The following is an 18,214-nucleotide window of genomic DNA, read 5'->3' as shown; positions in this document are numbered from 1 at the left end:
CAGAAAAGGGGGTGGTGATGAACAGAGTGTCTGAATTAAGCAGACCACTCTTACCCAGTCCAAAGATCAGGGCTTAATCCATCACCGTTATTTATCTCACTGCCCCATCCCAGCTCAGAACCTGGCTATATGCAAATTAGTCTGTCCCTGGCCCAGTGCATCATGGGAACAGGGCAGATCAAACTACCAAGCCAATTCTTCACCAGAAAGGAGACAAGCTACCGGGGACCGGTTTCTGGCATTTCAGCCTCTTCGGCCCGGCTTGCTTGAATCCTGATGGAGCAGTGAGAAAGGGACTCATGTCTGAGTATACCCTGCCACACCTATAGTGGCCAAAAACGATTCAGAAAAGGGGGTGGTGATGAACAGAGTGTCTGAATTAAGCAGACCACTCTTACCCAGTCCAAAGATCAGGGCTTAATCCATCACCGTTATTTATCTCACTGCCCCATCCCAGCTCAGAACCTGGCTATATGCAAATTAGTCTGTCCCTGGCCCAGTGCATCATGGGCCAGGGACAGACTAATTTGCATACAGCCAGGTTCTGAAACTGGGATGGTGCAATGAGCTAAAAAACGGTGTTGGATCTAGCCCTGATCTCTTGACTGGGTGAGAGTACTCTGCTTAATTCAGAGACTCTGTCCATCACCACCCCTTGTTGTAAATAATTTTGTCCACCCTAAGCGTGGAAGGGTATACTCAGATGTGAGTCCCTTGCTCATTGCACCATCAGGATTCAAGCAAGCCGGGCCGAAGACGCCTGAAATGGCAGAAACCGGTCCCCGGAAGCTTGTTTCCTTCCCAGTGTAAGAATTGGCTTTTGTAGTCTGGTCTGCCCTGTTCCCATGATGCACTGGGCCAGGGACAGACTAATTTGCATACAGCCAGGTTCTGAAACTGGGATGGTGCAATGAGCTAAAAAACGGTGTTGGATCTAGCCCTGATCTCTTGACTGGGTGAGAGTACTCTGCTTAATTCAGAGACTCTGTCCATCACCACCCCTTGTTGTAAATAATTTTGTCCACCCTAAGCGTGGAAGGGTATACTCAGATGTGAGTCCCTTGCTCATTGCACCATCAGGGTTCAAGCAAGCCGGGCCGAAGACGCCTGAAATGGCAGAAACCGGTCCCCGGAAGCTTGTTTCCTTCCCAGTGTAAGAATTGGCTTTTGTAGTCTGGTCTGCCCTGTTCCCATGATGCACTGGGCCAGGGACAGACTAATTTGCATACAGCCAGGTTCTGAAACTGGGATGGTGCAATGAGCTAAAAAACGGTGTTGGATCTAGCCCTGATCTCTTGACTGGGTGAGAGTACTCTGCTTAATTCAGAGACTCTGTCCATCACCACCCCTTGTTGTAAATAATATCTATCAGATGTCAGGCACCCTCCAAACCGGGTTAGGGATTGTGCCCACTACCCCACTTGGGGTGTGCACGCCAGCTGTGTAGTCACCCTACTGACCTCAACACCCATGAAAACGCCCCCAAAATACAGTTTTGGTGGGCAGCCCTGAACACCGAGGCCAGTTCTAGGTGACCTAATCCCGAAGACGAAGCAGCAGTGAAGTCTCCTGGCCCAACTGACTAAGCCCCAGCCCAACCGTCCTGCCTGCAGCTCTGAAGAAAACGACACCTCCAAAAAGGTTCAGCGACCTCCAGATTTGGAGAGGACTGATTCCCCCACTCCAATAAAGACTTGAAACTCCTGAGGACAGCGGCCCTGTCCACAGAAGAAGATCCAACCACTGTGGGACCAAGAAATCCTGCTCCAGTACTTAGCTCTGCACTCGTCGTACACGACCCGTGACTTGAGGGTCCATCCATCCTGAAGTGGTCCCCAAGCAGTTCTGACCTCCAAACCATCAAGGGGTGTCACCTCCAAGGTTCCTTGTCGACGCCTGCAACCTCTTCATGACAACACCCTCCACCGTGACCGGAGTGGTAAGCAGATTCCGAAGGTCAAAAGGCACTCCTGCAGTCTCCGACCCTACGTCCTGGTGACAAGATCCCGAAGTGTCCTGACATCAAGGGACATCTCTACTTACCTGCCCAGCTGTTGCTTCCTCCCAGAAGACTTCCTGGACCGAGCATGCAGCTGAAATCCAAAACCAGCAGACCTCCATAGGAAAGCATTGGCCTCCCGACACCTCCTAGGCACCCTCCACCCGGCCGCCCCTGCGCCACTGGTGGTGTGGTCTCGGTGCTAACTTTGGACCCCCTTTGCCCTTACCTTAACCGCAGGAGCTTGCCTCTCAAGACAGTGGCCTGCCCATGAGCAGCCCCCAAATGAGGTGGCCCCTAGCCACATTGGCACCCTGCACCAGGCCGCCTTAATGCCGCTGGTGGTGCACGTTGAGTGCCAACCTGAACCTTGGGGAACCTCGGTTCTAGCCCCCAAAACTCCATTCCTAACACAGTTTAGTTACCTGCAAACCTAACACTTGGTTTTTCTAATAGGAGACCGTAGCATACATCCCAGTAAATAGGAACGTGCGCGAGGGCCTGCTACTTGGGAGGAACCAGATTGTTCCAGGGAGAGCCTATCAATCCCACCCAGGCAAGCATCCATAGTTCCAGTAAGTTCTATGGGGTCGGCAGCCATTACCTAGAACCGTAAAGAAAACCCAAGCGTAAACATAAACCACTGATCATCAATGCACACCCTAGAAACAGAAACTGTCATATTAATACAATAGCAAGAGGTGGCTTGCGATTAATCAGCAAAAATTAACTGATTAGATGTGCAATACACCTGGAGGGGTAAACTCAAAGCAGACAACCACCCTGCCCACATAACGATCAAGTGGGGCCGATTGCCCCATTAGAGAGCATCTTGATTATCAGTAGCCCACATGGAGGGGGGAAATTAAGGCATCAGGTGATAGACATCTGGCGCCACTAAGCAGCAATTGCACATGGTCGGAAGGAATTTCAAGCATTGCAATTCAATAAAACGATTTAGGAAGTCCATGCATAACTGAGAATCAATAAGTATAAAGATTCTAAGTTTGATGTGTCATTGTCCACTCAGCCCAGAGGCGGTCAAGGTGGATAGGGCCTGTAATCTCAAGTGTCGGGCCCATGATGTCCGAGATCCCAGCTTCACTGCAAGCAACTGAAGGGACTGTGAGAAGTTGGCCTGGTATATGATGATCACTATTCTAGTGAGCACCTTGCACCAGTCCAAACAACCCTTATGGTGATGGTTGTAAAGTCACCCTTATACACCAGCTATCCTAGGGGTAGCATGGACAAAGCAGTCTTAGGCTAACCTCAACAGGGCATGTGAAGCCAGTTGTTTTACCATATGTAACCCCTTTAATACCAAATGAAAGGACACCACACAGGATATATATAAAATATATATGTGATTTATTACTAAACAAACCCTCTGAACTCTTTATGAGGTCAGAGGTCTAAGCACAATACAAGATAATCAATTTAAATACAATAAGTTGCACAAAATACAGTAGGGCCCTAGGGGCACGCTAAACCATATACTAAAATAGTGGTATAAGAACCACCACACGGAAAGTGAATAGGCCTAGGGCCTAGGGAATCGCTGGGGCTACGCTGAGCTACCAAGAGTTAGAAAGCAGGAGGCCCACAGGATGTGTGTGCAGTGTCTAAACACACACGCGGGTTACCATAGAGAATGAATGGGAACGTAAAAGATGGAAACTAGTTCTTTTAGGGTACTTCTGACTGGACTCGGTGAAAGTTACTTGAAACCTAGACAGTTGGATAGTTAATACCCACAGGAGCACCGGAGTACTCTCGTTACCTCACCCACAGGAAGCGGGTGCATAGGTGTCAAAGTGTGTCGGGTTTCGTCGTTGAATCCTATGGAGCCTGGAAGAAAGATGCTGCAGGCAGCCAGGAGAGAAGTGTCCGGGTGGATCCAAGGGTGGATCGAAGATGAAGAGGACCTGAAAGCAGAGGGGACAGAGTCTGGGTCACTAGCCAGTGACCAGGAAGGAACCAGGCGATGTCGCGAAGCAATCAGGTGCTGATGGGAAGCTTGTCTCTGCAGCCACGTGGACCGGGAGGCGTTGACGACGACCAGGAGTCAGGCACGGACTGTCCCCCGAAGGCTCTCGCTGTCGGCGGTGTCGGCTTTCAGGATCTGAGTCAACAAGCCTTGGCAAAGGCAACCCACGCAGGAATCAAAGATGGCTTCTTAATCAGACCAGCAAGGTCTGAGGAGCTGCTTCTTTTGAGGGAAGCAAGGGCCAGTCTGGAGCAACCAGACCAGCTGTGTAAATTCCAAGGATCGTCACCAAGATGGCCACTAGCCAATGGGCAAGTGACCGGGCAGACGCGTCGAGCAGGAAAATGCAGAAGGGCCCCACGCAGAACTCGTGGAGTGTGCAGGGCTGATCTTCGGTGCAGATGATGCTCGATGCTGGGCTTTTCAATCCCCAATGCACAGCTTCGAGGGGGCCTCGGGTGCTGCACAATCAGCTAGTCGCAGACTTTTCAAGATGGCCGGTCCCACGTCTCTCGTCGCCTCCATGGGTCTCAGCTTTTCAGGGACTGTGGATCGGGCTGTTGGATGTCTGGGAATCCGGTTCTCGTCGGGCTCCGGCGGGAGCGTCAACAAAGCAAGTCGTTGATCGCTGGGTTGGTGCCTTCTTGTGCAGGGTGGTCACTCCTTGACCACAAGGGAGATTCTTCAGTCGTCTTCTTCAAGTAGATAGTCGAAGGTCCAGAGTTTCGTTTCAGAGTTTCAGTCAGGATTAATCTAAAGTCTTGGGACTCAGCTCCTACCTATATACCAAATCAAGGGGCTGGATTACCTGCAAGGTTCCTCCTATGGGTGGGACCAGGGAAGGGGGTGGTTACACCCCTTTCCCTTTGTCCAGTTTCGTGCCAGAGTTGGGGCTGGAGTGCCCCAGCACCGGTTTGAACTGGACTATGCATGGGACACCTTGTGTGCCCCAGGCAGTGTCTCCTTTCTTTCAGCCCTCCCTGCCCTAATACACAAAAGCCTGTCTGGGGTGGTGCTAGCACCTCCCAAGACAGGAAACCTATTGTCCAAGCCTCCCTCGCTGGAAGGACTCCCAGCAGCAGGAGGTCAGACTTGTGTCTGTGGCACCTCTAGAAGGGTGGAATGCTACCCCCGTCGCCAGAACTGGCGAGGGGGCTAGTATTCCAAATCGTATGACACCTTACTCGACATGTTTTGATAAAGCCAAACCAGAGTTGGCATTTAACCGCAAGGATTATAATGCACTTAAGAGTATATGGTATGGCAATATCCTAGAACAGCTATAAGGACATGGTTCCAAAAGCTGCAGATAGGCTCAGCTCATGCTAGAGCACCACCTCACATAAAACCAAGCAATCTGCCTCCAGGATTGTTAAGGCCTGCCATAGGAGTGACTTATAGGCGTATATGTGTCTAGATATAAGGTTAGATATAGGAATACTATAATCTAAGCAAGGGGTGATTACACGACCTTGCCCCAGCTGAGTGATCAGCCAGTTGTCTCAATGTGAGTGGCCAGCCAGGGGTGGCATAATACATGCTGCAGCCCCTGGTAGGCCTTGGATGCACCTACGCCCTGGGTACCTATAGTACACTGTACAGGGGCTCATAAGGTGATCCAGTATCCAATTGGTAATGCACCTAAAGCACATTATAGTTAATTTAGGGAGAGAGCAGCCGGGCTGTGGGTCTGATTAGCAGGCCCACAGCCACATTAAGTCGAAAACCAGTGAAGCAAAAAGCAAAAAGTAGGGTGACCATAGGAAAGCAGACCCTACTCTCCTACAGGGACCACGTATTCTAAAGCAACTGGAGCCTCAGGCACGTCCATTAGGCTGCTCCTGCTATTTGCAGCCGTTCTGGGGAGGCATTGTGTCCTAGGGCCCGCACCCCAGTGCGCCCAACACAGCATAGCACAGTACAGGCCAGGGACCGGGAGGATGGGTGACGTGCCCCCTCAGCTCCCTGGGCTGAACAGCCACCCAGGGTGTCCACTGGCCCCAGCTGAAGCTTGTTGTTGGGTCCCCAACCACTCCACATCTCTCCCCTAGGCTCCAAGTTGAGGTGTGCACCCTCAGCTGGTCACTCCCCCTGTCCAGGGCGGGCAGAGAGCCATCAGGAATACCACCTACCGGGTTCCCGCACCGTCCTGGCTTAGCAGGCCCAGTCGCATCAGCTCTCCTGTCAGCCATGGGGCCCATCCCTCAGCAACCCGGACCTCAACGGCTTCATCCTTGACAGTAGTGTTTAGGGTACCCCTCAATACAGGCTCCATTGAGCTCCCCAGGATCTGATGCGACCCTGTCATGGCACTAGCCTAATTTCCAGGCTGGGTGCCAGCTCGTGAGGGGACTCGTAGGCCTCTGGTCATGAGGCGCCGGCTGCAGCTCTTGCTCCTCTAAAATGTGCGGCTCTGGGGGCAGGATGGTCGTGATTCTGGATCCAAGAGGCAGGCTGTGATTCGCTATAGGCTACAGTGTGAATGGGGCAGAAGTCGGCCCTGTAAAATAGCAGATGTTGGTCGATTTTGTGGGCTGTGGATTGGCGCTCCCAATTTAGGCAGCCATCTTGGTCGACAGTAGGACATGCCCCCGATTTTCAAGATGGTTCCATTCAGCAACCGCAGAACTGTCTCCCAACCATCATCAGCAAGTGAAATAGGGCAACACACTCTACATAGGAATCCAATGCACTACTGACCAGATGACTCCACAACATACAAAAGTCTGCTGCCAGACTCCTACTTCGACTTCTCCCCAGCACCCATATCGCCCCACACTTTAAAGACTTTTGCTGGCTACCCATCAACGCTTCAGACACATACAGAGCCTTGCACAATATCTTTCCCACCTACCTTAAAAATCGCATTACCTTCCACACACCTACCCAACACCTCCGTGTAGCAGGACTCCTACTCTCACATTTCACCTGCAATTCAGAATCAGATCCAGCAGCTGAGCCTTCTCATACTTCACACAAAGTCTGGAATGACCTACCCCTGCACATCAGAGCTGCCTCCTCAGTTCTTTAATTATGCAAGAAAATGAAGACCTGGCTCTTCAACTAGTCTCAGCCCTGGCTCGACCCACACTGCTCCTGCTTTTCAATGCAGAATACTCTCCCCGGTGGGTTGTGATCTACAAATACCTATACCATAACAACAAGAAGAGGCTTCATTGAATGGTCTCAGGACAGTCCTTAGATATTGATAGAACAGGGTGGTATCAAATGGATCGTCGGCTCTTTGTTGGATTTGCTAGTGCAAAGAAAGTAAAGTTGGTGCAAAAGCATACCTTATTTCATTGTATTGTCCTTTGCGTAATGCAGTAATATGCCTTGGCCAAAAAGTATTCTCCTTAGGACCTTTAGTTTTATCCCCCAAAGGTAAAGGCTGCTATTTTGTTCCTGGTTCAAGGTATTCCTGTTCTGGACATCTGCCAAGCTGTGGTATGGGCATCCAGCCATAATTTCACCAGGCGCTACTGTTACGACTCTTTGGTCAGCAGGGAAGGTCATTATACCGGCTCAGTCCTAGTCCTGCAGGACATTGTATAAATCCACTCCTCCTTATACCTTTCTACTAGAAAAGCATTTAGTGCTGATTCACAAGGTGAGAAATATGTGGTTAAAAGTATCCAACAGAAGAAAAAGTTACTTAGGTGTGGTAACACTCTTTCTGGTAATTTGTCTGGACCTGATTTAGAGTTTGACGAATTCCATCACAAATGTGACAGATATGTTGTCGGTCTTATTACCAGTGCATTACTTATGCACTTGGAATAAGGCAGATGAGATATCTGCCACGTTTGGGACTGAGTACCTGTCACCAAACTTTAAGTCCGATACGGTGTCTAATTGCAGATTCTTACTGGCCTGTTCACTCTCCTCCATGTTCTTTGGAGTGGACATTTCTAAAGTTGAAAGATTCCTGGTTAGGTCATAAACACGGTCAATCTTCTACTTTTGTTGGCCACACTTCACATCTGAGGGCATGGAAAATGTAATTGAGTTAACTGAAGTTGAAATGAAGATGGTGGCTATATGCAGCTCTTTGTCATCCTGTCCGTAGGCGGGATGGAGTCCTGCCGGAGACTGATGTCTCCACCTACCGTCACAGGTGCTATTAGCAAGAGTTTATCTCTATCCAGTCTGGCACCTGTGAGGAATCTTCATTTAGACATAGTATCCATGAGCAATAAAATTAAGAAAGTGAGTAACTCTTTAGTTTTAGCTTTTCAAGATCCGTTTCCCATCCTTTTACTACGTCCCCCCCTTCCTCTTTATTACCTTACAATGAAAGCCAAACAATCACTTTTAAAACCTATTTGTGGCAATTATATTGCATTACTACATTTTGTAATGTACTTTGGTCCTCTAAATTTACTGTGGCTCGTCTTTCCATTCCTGTAGCTGCTGGTGGCCTTTCAGAATGCTGCACATTAGTCACTGTGCCTTACCTTGTTTTTTTCTTTCTTATATCATTTGACAACTTTGCTAATGTTTAAAGGTCTTGCTTAATTATTTTTGGGCTTCAAATAATTCATGAGCATTGTAACTTGGCAGTGAAAGATAATTTCCACTAAAATTATTTAGTTCTCATCTAATACAGGGAGAAGCAAAAAGTGTGGAGACTCCTACAGAAGTGGTTGCTGCTCCAGATGGCGATGATGATGCTCAGTGGGAGGATGTCAGTGAAGAGGAAGAAGAGCTTGTTGGTGAAGGAGAGTATGAGGAAGAGGAGGAACTAGAGGAGGAAGAAGTAGAGGAGGAAGAAGAGGAGGAGGAAGGAGAAGAAGAAGACGAGGAGGAGGAAGGAGAGGAGGAAGATAAAGAGAATGCTGACTCCAACCTAGATACTACAAGTGAGAAGTCCCAAGGCCACGTGGGAGATGCTGCTAAAAATGAAAGGAGTCCTGCTCCAAAACTAACTATTACAATTCCTGAGAAGGGCATGGTGGAAAGGAGCCCTGAATGCAAACCTCTCAGTCCCTTCTCCCCAGAAGATGGGTACTGCCCAGTGACAGACTGGGGGGAGCAAATGGACATGGAGCTGCGGACACCTCAGAGCAGCAGTGAAGACAGCTCTCCCCAAGTAGATAACAGAACCTCTAACCCAGCAAGCGGTAATGCATCTGGTAAGGAGACCTGAGGGTGGGCTTTTTCTATTTTTCATTTAGAGCTGATGCTTTGATGGTAGATAAATGTCTCCTTGCTGCACATATTGACCCTGCAGCTGTCAATATAAATGTGCAAATTAAAATGCTCTGTCTTATTGGCAATTTTTTTTAGATATATGGAATGAATTATTGAAACAATTGATCTTATTTTAAAAGTCTTACATCCACGGAAAAGATAATTACTGCTCCAGTCTAAGTTACATACAACTAATTGCATTCGAATTTGTTAGAAGCACATTTACTTATGAAGCATGCATTAGTGTGTTAGCCCCGTTTTTAGCTGGAAGTGTGTGTGCATTTCATGTCCATGTGTCATCATGGGTGCACACAAGTTGCATTCTAGTAAAATGGCGCTCCACCAATGTTGACATTTTAGACTTTTCTCTCAAATTTGTTATGGTTGTAGGTTTTTTTTTTCTTTCTGTTCCTTGACAAACTTTCCTATTTTCATTTTTTAAGAGGCATGCGTGAAGTACTTCTGCTAGTGGAACTTAGGGAGCCTTTAAAGCTTAACGCATGAATGCAAAATGATCACGTTTTGGAAAAGTATTGTTTTTTTTGTAATGCTGCCCAGAAACATGGTGTGAAATTGAGCCCCCGCCCCCCCAGTCAGGTTTTCAAGCTTTTAATAAGTATGCAAAAAGGGAAATTAGAAGGGAACGAAGGGGCAGCTTAGCGTTTACAAAAAATTAGACCGGAACTCAAAATAATGAATCTAGAAATAGACAATTATTCTATGCTAAGCTGTCTATTTTGAAAATTGGCACTTTAGTGGCAAGACTTCTGCTATATTAATTTTAAACTTCTATATTGATTTAACCCTGAAAAATAAAAGAGGATCCATAAGGGAAATACAAACATTCTAGCAGCTAAAATTTTTTATATCTGGGTGATAGCTGGATATTTAAAGGAAATGTGAATGCAAACTTAAGGACTGTTCCATATGAAGATGGAATAACTCTAATACAGTATGAATTATGGGTGATTCTACAAGCGGGTTCAACACCACAAAAAAGAGATAAAAAGGGGAGATCCTGGTCGAGGATTTCAATTCCGTGGACGTGGGAATCCTAAATGCTAGATTTGACCATAGTCAACCTGTAACTCCAACTTATCTCTGTTTTCTGGGACGCTATTTTGGACTAGACATAAGTTAGTCTCCCTGATTTTCTCTTCAGTACAAGGGGACCATCTTCCTCCGGTTTTCTGTATCATAAAGGTTAATACTCCTCCCGGGAAAATCGCAACTATTGGGGCAAGACAAGGAGTGAGAACCTGAAAAGACAAAAATGGGCCTGCAGTGTCCAGGAAATATTCTCCAAGTCTGAGCTACTACTTGAACAGTTCTCAACGAGAAAAGAGGTTAATCAGAATTAATCAAGTGGAATATTATCCACGGTCAGCATAAAAACTAAAATACCTAATAAGTCATGTTATGTTATGTTGGGGGTTTTTGTAGAGCGCATGGCTGCCCCAGTAACAGGGCGTCCCAGCGCTAGCGGACAGGTGAGCAAAGTAAATGCGGCTATATGGAGGAGAAAAGCCGAGTTTTAATCAGTTTCCTGAATGCCCATTGGTCTTGGGTGTTGTTGTGGGATAGAGTTCCTTAGTGCAGGGGCCTGGGCTTGAAGGAGCGACCCCCAGCTCTGCACTGGTGGACACGTGGGACACACAGCAAATGGTGCTCAGCAGAGCGCAGTGCTCGCAATGGAACATAAAGTGTACATAGTCCCTGCAGGATTTGGGGGCCCTGGCCATGTACGATCTTATGTGTAATGCAGAGGGTTTTAAACTGGACTCTGTTTGACAGCCAGTGGAGACGGAGAAGGAGATTGGAGGTGTGGCAGTTCCTAGGCAGGGCAAACAGAGTACATGCTGTGGCATTCTGTACCCGTTGGAGTCTTGCAGTGACTGCTTTATTTACGTCGAGCAAAAGACCATTGCAGTAATCCAGGCGCGATTGGACCACTGCTTGGACTATCAGTTGGCGGGTAGCTACATCAAAGAATCCCAAAATGGGTTTTAAGCCACGCAGAAGGCCGAAACATCTCAAAGCATAAACCCCCATAGCAATTTGTGTTTCAGCAAATCACTCAAACAGGAGAAAAGATGTTTACTCGGATAAATCAGACAAATGCTAATAAACACATCAGACCTCAAATTAGCGCAACGAGCAAAATACATTCAAAAAGCATAAAAAGCAATTTGGAACACTAAAAAACATGCAAGGGACACGTTCTGAAATGCAGTCCTACATGCAGTATAGCCTTTTCTCGATCCTTTTGGGCCTCCATCAATAGATTGGCTTATATTGTAACTTTACAGAGCCAAAATGTAGCTGAAGATCAGTGGGCCATATTTTTAGAGGCATTGAATAATGACAGAAGGATAAGGTCCATACCTTTTTGTGTTTGTATCAAATCAAGACATTGAAAAAACGTAGCCTGCTTCAACTGGCAATCTTCAAAGTTCTTTGGCCGAAGTATTAAGGAACAATCTTACGGTTTCCATCATCAAAAAAAGACAACAAAACAGGGCTCGAGGTCCAAACTGCATACCAGCTGCCCTTTTTAATTTCAACTGTTATTTTTGGGCATCTGTTCTTACACCACTTTTTAATCACAGTTTACTTACACAAGCTTTTCTAAAGTCATGGCACGGTTCCATGCTCCAGCCGTTATAGAAAAAGGGTAATGTCTCCAATCCAAAAAATTACTTGGTGATTGCCTTAATGGACATGGAAGATAAATGCTTTGCAAATTATATTCTGCATTACCTTGATCAGGGCTGTGGAGCATGAATCCCTTTTTCATAAACTGCCTTTTGTCCTGGTAATGGCACAGATCTTAAGATCCTTGCCCTCTCAATCTTAACCACTAAGGCAATGCTCTCATAATCATTACTTTACATGTGCTTTATCTGTTTGAGAGGTGATTTCGATAAAGTGTTGCAACATCTGCTTTTGTGAAACTGTAATAATGGAATATCCCCTGCGTCTGCTGAAGCCTATTCAACTACATCATACACATGTGAGGACAGGTTAAAACTGAACATGAGGGAGAAATATTTAGAAAAATGTTCACCATGAATGGCATCAAACAAGGATGAGTACCGACTCCCATCCTGTTTAATCTCTTTTTAGCAGACCTCAACACTGCGGACTCTCTGAGGGTAGGAGAGAGTCACCTACCAAGTTTACACCACACCGACAATACAGTCCTTCTGAGCACAATGCCCATAGGCCTGCAAAGACTTCTTAATGAGCTGCGCACGTAATTGTATAAAAAATGAGCTGAAAGTAAGCTTTGATATAGCAAAGAGTATGATAATCATTCAGAAAATCAAAACGCAATGTACAAAAATAAGTAAAAGTTGAACTTTGTAAGATTTTACAGTTGAAACTGTAAAATCTTACAAATATTTGGGTATCATCTTTGACCAAACTCTCTTTAAGTTCAAAAGTCATTATTAGAATCAAAGGCTTATTCTGTGGTTCATGCATTAAAATCATTGCATACCAAAATGCAGGGTCATTCGCTTGAGCCTTTAATTGAAGGCAAACTGCAACCCTCATTATCCTGTGGTTCAGCAGTGCTGCCTGAACTCCTTACCTCATCTTTGAACACAATCATCTTTGAAGTATACAAATAAGTTTTTCTTCTCCTCCAAACACCTCCCAATGCCAGGTCAGGTTAGAGTTTGTACTGTGCAGTTGGACAAATTACTTTCAACCCTCTAACTCCTGCATAAAATAAAATTCTTCAGTGTACATGCGGTGATCAGCCAAATTTGGTTAGGCATAACACACAAGAACACAACCACTGAAGAACCCTGACTCAACCTCCTCTCAAATTCATTATAAGTATTGAAACTAGAAGATTTGTGAGAAAAAGTAATAAGCACAATCTCTTTAAAAAAAACAAAAAGAGAGGAAACAGAAGTGCAAGAATGATTGATTTAATAGAAAAGCAGTGCCTTTTAAGAACCCGTTCATAGCAACGGTCTGAGATCATCTCTTTATCTAGATTAACTTACCAAGAATATCTAAGACAATACTGCTTGGCAAAAATTACATCAAAATTAATCGAGTAACAATTTGGAATTTTTCTCTGCAAGGATCGTGCCCGACGATGGATGCATAAGGTCCCCAACACAAACTGCAACTTTTGTACTTATCATGTGAAATCGATTTTGCACTTACGATGTGTTTGCCCTGGTCTATTTTCTGAAAAAATTACTGTTTAAACACTTTTTTTTTTTTTGGTCATGAAAATTCATACAAGTTGTCATGCCCAAATAGCAAGTCTACATGGTGCCACTCCTCAGCTCAGTTGCAGTTTCATAGCTGCAGTGGAGAAGAAACTTATTCTGTAGATATGTTTTTTATAAGTGGTACTTTCGCTGTTTATATCCTGATGGGTTTTGGAATGTTTTTTTTTTTTTCATTCATTGAATTGTATAATTTTGTAAATAATCAAACAGATTATTTGCTTCTTACTTAGGGCCTGATTTATATCTCGACGAACGGGTTACTCTATCACAACGGACGGATGTCATGTCCACCAAAATATAAATCCCAAAGGATATAATGGGATTTATATTTTGGCAGACGGGATGTCCGTCACCGATGACTGAGTAACCCATCCGCCAAGATCTAAATCAGGCCCTTGGTGACAGTTATTTGCACAGCAAGCATTCTCAAGGGGGCCGCTGATGGAGTTTTAATGGTTAATTATCTACAAAACTTTGAGTGCACCAGTTTTCCTTGTTGGCACAATGCCAGCTTCACCACGGCGTGCAGTCTGTGGAGCTATTCTTATAGAGGATCAGTATGTATGTGTCTTTCTTGGAATTGCGTGTGTGCAAAAATCCTAGGCAGTCTTAATAATAGACAACAAGTTATGATACCCACTAATGACTAGGAACAGGCGTGCAAAAAAACAATCATACGTAAAAGACAAACATATTTTTAATATGCATAATAAAATTCATATATAGAGAACTAACATAATTCAAATGTGACAATACAGAACTAAAATTATTATATGCAAATGTTGTACATAATAACAAACAATACACTATTACAAAAATGATTAAAAAGACACCACAATTGATTGTTACAGGGTGTCCGAGAACAAATGAAGAAGAAAATACTCGACGCGCGTTTCGGCGAAAACGCCTTCTTCAGGAATCACAAATAACCATAAAATATGACAAAAACAACCTTCAATTTGGTAGTTTCACGTGAAGAGATGGTCAAACATATACCTGTTAAGAGGATATATTATTTCTTTGATAAACGTCGATTTGAATTCACAAATGTCTGTGGAAGGTCACTTCACTGTGTGTCACTGACTTAAAATTCTAAAATAGCCATATATTCTAGATCCGTGTATTCAGGACTTATTAGCAAAGTGGGATTTGGTAAAATCGATAAATCTGAGACAGAGAATGAAGTATATTTTATCATTCATAAAGGTACACTCAATAAAAGGTCCACATAAAATTCCAGTTGTCTATATGTCGCAGGTTAATGACTGATGAATAGACACGCTGAAAACCGGATGATACTGACGGCGTTCCCGTAATGTGGCGTGCCGTCGCCACAATTTCTTGGAATTGCTTCACATTAGAAATCTTCTTCTTCTATATCAAGCGTCGTGCCTTCTTAAAAACAAATATGTATATTTTAATTAAACTCTTTATGACTTTATGGTTAGCGCTTTAGTTAACTTACATAGACTTTATTTAACTATTACTCTTACTTTAAAAATCCTTGAGAGGCCTCCATCAACACAGCTTCAATGCTCACACTCTTTGCACCAACACACATAGTGCACTCCTTTCCAACTTAGAAGTGCTTTAAACAAGGTGCATCCACAATTTCACACTTAAGCTCTTCATATGTTTGTGGATTTTAGTTTTATTAGGCGTGACATGACTTTTCTGATGCCTGGTACTACCTCGACAGCATCCTGATCGTACTTGCTACTTACAGCAATTTACTGTGCAAACCTGTAGAGAAATTGTGCTCCTTACGCAACCATCTACCAAAAATCCACTGAGGTGGAGGATGTAAGCGTAGGTCATTGTAAATAGATCTTGACTACCTTTAAATTACCTTTCTGACTGTTAACAAAGGGAGAGCACCATTTAAAGTGCTTTGTCTGGTAAACCAATCCGTCCACCAAGATCTAAATTGGGCCCGAAGTGTTTGGTTTAAAGTGTTTGTACATTTCATGTCAATTTGTCGTCATTGAGTGCACCCATTTGCCTTCCAGTGAAAAGGCATTCTACATTTGTTGGCATTTTAGACTTTTCTTTCAAATGTGTTGAAGTTGTAAGCGTTGCTATTTCTGCAACTTGACAAACGTTCCTATGGCTGTTTTTCTTTTGAATGTCTTCTGAAGTCTCTTCCACGAATTAGAGCTTATTCAAGTCTGATTGGCTGCACTGCCTTTTGGTCCTCAGACTTGAATATGGTGAATTACTTGAGGATTCTGAGTTAGTACCTCAGCTATCTACTAAATTTAATTTGGCACGTTGGTAAGTGATTTAAAAATTCAAAGCATGGACGCAGCTAATCTTGAACACGACTGATTGGGGAAAAAAAAAAGGCTTGGAATTGTTACTTTTTTCTGCACATCCACGCCCATTTTAGTTTCATATTGAAGCTTCTTCCGAACTGCACTTTCTTCTAAATGTCTGAAGGGATGGATTGTGACCCTGTAGAAGCACCATATACTAGAAGTGTTATCACAGATGAATAGATCTTATTTTCCTCTACCAAAAGGACTTTTGTTATCATATGTTTGAAGTGGATTAGGCAGAAATAGAAGTATGAGCAGTGGGCCTTAATACAGCCGTGTAGCAGATCAATGAATGTTCAATTGAACGCACAAAGGATAAATTGACTGGAGGACATAGGACAGAATGACTACCTTCATCCACATCACATGTAAGTCCAGATAAACATTCATGGTAAAGAATGACCCCATTATGGGTACTCTCTGGATATTACCTTGAGAGGGCTACTAATGTTCTCTTCCATTGGCACAGATGAAAAGCCCCCTGAACCCTAATTAGAATTCCTTCTGCTTCTTGGTGGCCACTTTTTGCCAAGCTCCCATTTTGAGTGTGTTCTTAATACTGATTAAGATAGAAATGAGTGTCCTTGGAAATCATTATTATGAGTGAAGTGGTAAAAGCACGTGCAGTATCACCAAATTGGTTGTCAAAGGACAAATGCCACAGGTAAAAGCTGAAGAATTTCTCTCACTAATAAGGCCAGAAATAATGTTCTGCAGAGTTGTAGAGCGCACTATCACCCAGGAGGGTATCCTGGCGCTGAACAGGTGTAAGTCTAGCCATAACTAGGGCCTAGTAAGTCTACTCGAAAAGCCAGGTCTCCAGCTTCTTGCAAAATTCAGAAAGTGAGGGAGAGGTTTTGGAAATACCACTAAAAGTGGTGACACTTTATTGTGATAATAACAAAATTACTCTTTGCGTAATTCCTGGAGCAGGGTGCATTGCGAGTCAATAGAAAGTTTGTGAATTGCATGACAACATTTTGTCTAAAAGTTTTCTTCAGTATCGAATCTGATGATTTGCGCTGATAAAGTGATTTACCCATCTCAGTGGTTCAAATAGTGCCAACCTCACCTCCGAAGAATGAAAGAATGATTGTACATGTCTAAAATCCTAACTATGATCACACATTTTAGCAAAGACCCCTCCAGTGGTTATCTTGGCCCACTCTTCCATTATATCATAAAGACACATTAAATGCTGCTGTACAGGTTAATTTTGCTATCACTTGTGTGCAGGTCTTGAAAGGGTGCTATCACAATCTTAGCAGAATGTGAAATAAATACTATACCCCCTAAGATTGTGAATTGCAAGTTTAATCTTAGACTAGTATTTGATAGGTTCTAAAGTTAGTAAAATTCTCTTACACTAGTATCTGTTCCTCCAAAGTTAGATAGGAGTGGATATGCCCCTCCACATAAAAGAAACACTTTGTTGGACTATAGATCACTACCACTCCATTACCATTCTCCTCTTTCTGGGGCAAATACTTCAAAGAATCAATCAGACATCTGTCCTTTCAGCCTCCTGGTCGCATGGCGGACTGTTTTCTGGCGAGGGAGAGGCAAAGAGACCATGAAAGCCTCAGCAGTTAACAACCTCGGAAACAGCTGCTCAGTGGGTGTCTTATTATTAGACAATACCACTGTGTTTGATGCAGTTGGCCATGTCCTGCTTTAATACCAGGCTAGCAGTGGTGGGTATCTATGGAGCTAGATAGATGGCTAACTGGTTCCTGACTTATTAGCCTGGTCTTGTGGCTCAATTAAAGTATTTGTTCACTTCAGGGACCTGTGTTGAAAGCCATGGTCACAACTCCAAATCTTGCTAGTCCTCTCAGCCTTTCATCCCTCCAAAGTTCATAAAATGAGTACCATTGATTTGGGTTACAATAAACATATGTTATTGAGCACCAAGATGCCATTCTGTGTGAAGATAATCTTTACATTTACGCATGAATTTCATTTTTAGGTCACACGTAGACACACTTAGCTGTCACTTAGTAATAGACTTTTCTATCCAGTATACTTAGTGTTCTTTGGGTCTTCCCTTGTTCATGATCCAAAGACTTTCTTGTATTTCCCAGTTCCGTGCTCCCGATTTGATGGCTCTCCTCCCTAATCTTGCTTGTCCCATCCAGATGAACATTTGTGTCTCAGCATGTCTTGGTTTGGGAATTGTATCCTTGCTTCGGATATCTGGGTTACCTTTCAGTGCATGAGAGACTATTTTCTCAGCCTTGCAGATTTAGAGTTCCTTTGTTCTAATATGTTCTGTTATTATCATTAAGTGAATGTGAAGCTCAAATATGAACTCACTCTTCATGAATATATGCTTCTCTCCTTTATTTTCATCAATAAAATCTGTCTGCTTCACTCTGGTCTCCTTTCAGTCATTCTAAATATGTAAAAAGTAGCCAAGTCAACACTTTTCACTGGTGCACTCTCAGAAAACCCTTAG

General features: G+C 44.2%; 1 protein-coding gene across 5 annotated transcripts in view; it reads left to right on the top strand.

Moving 5' to 3' along the window:
- Positions 1-18,214, top strand: part of CCDC9 (coiled-coil domain containing 9) — a 381,329-nt gene that overhangs the window by 209,301 nt on the left and 153,814 nt on the right. For all 5 annotated transcript variants that reach the window (XM_078661011.1, XM_078661012.1, XM_078661008.1 and 2 more), the window contains one exon: positions 8,599-9,124. In XM_078661011.1, coding sequence (XP_078517137.1) covers positions 8,599-9,124 — 526 coding nt within the window. The remainder of the gene's footprint in view (positions 1-8,598; positions 9,125-18,214) is intronic.

This window comes from Lissotriton helveticus, chromosome 9 (assembly GCF_964261635.1).
Source record: "Lissotriton helveticus chromosome 9, aLisHel1.1, whole genome shotgun sequence".
Taxonomy (NCBI): domain Eukaryota; kingdom Metazoa; phylum Chordata; class Amphibia; order Caudata; family Salamandridae; genus Lissotriton; species Lissotriton helveticus.
This window is presented reverse-complemented; position numbering and strand designations above follow the sequence as displayed.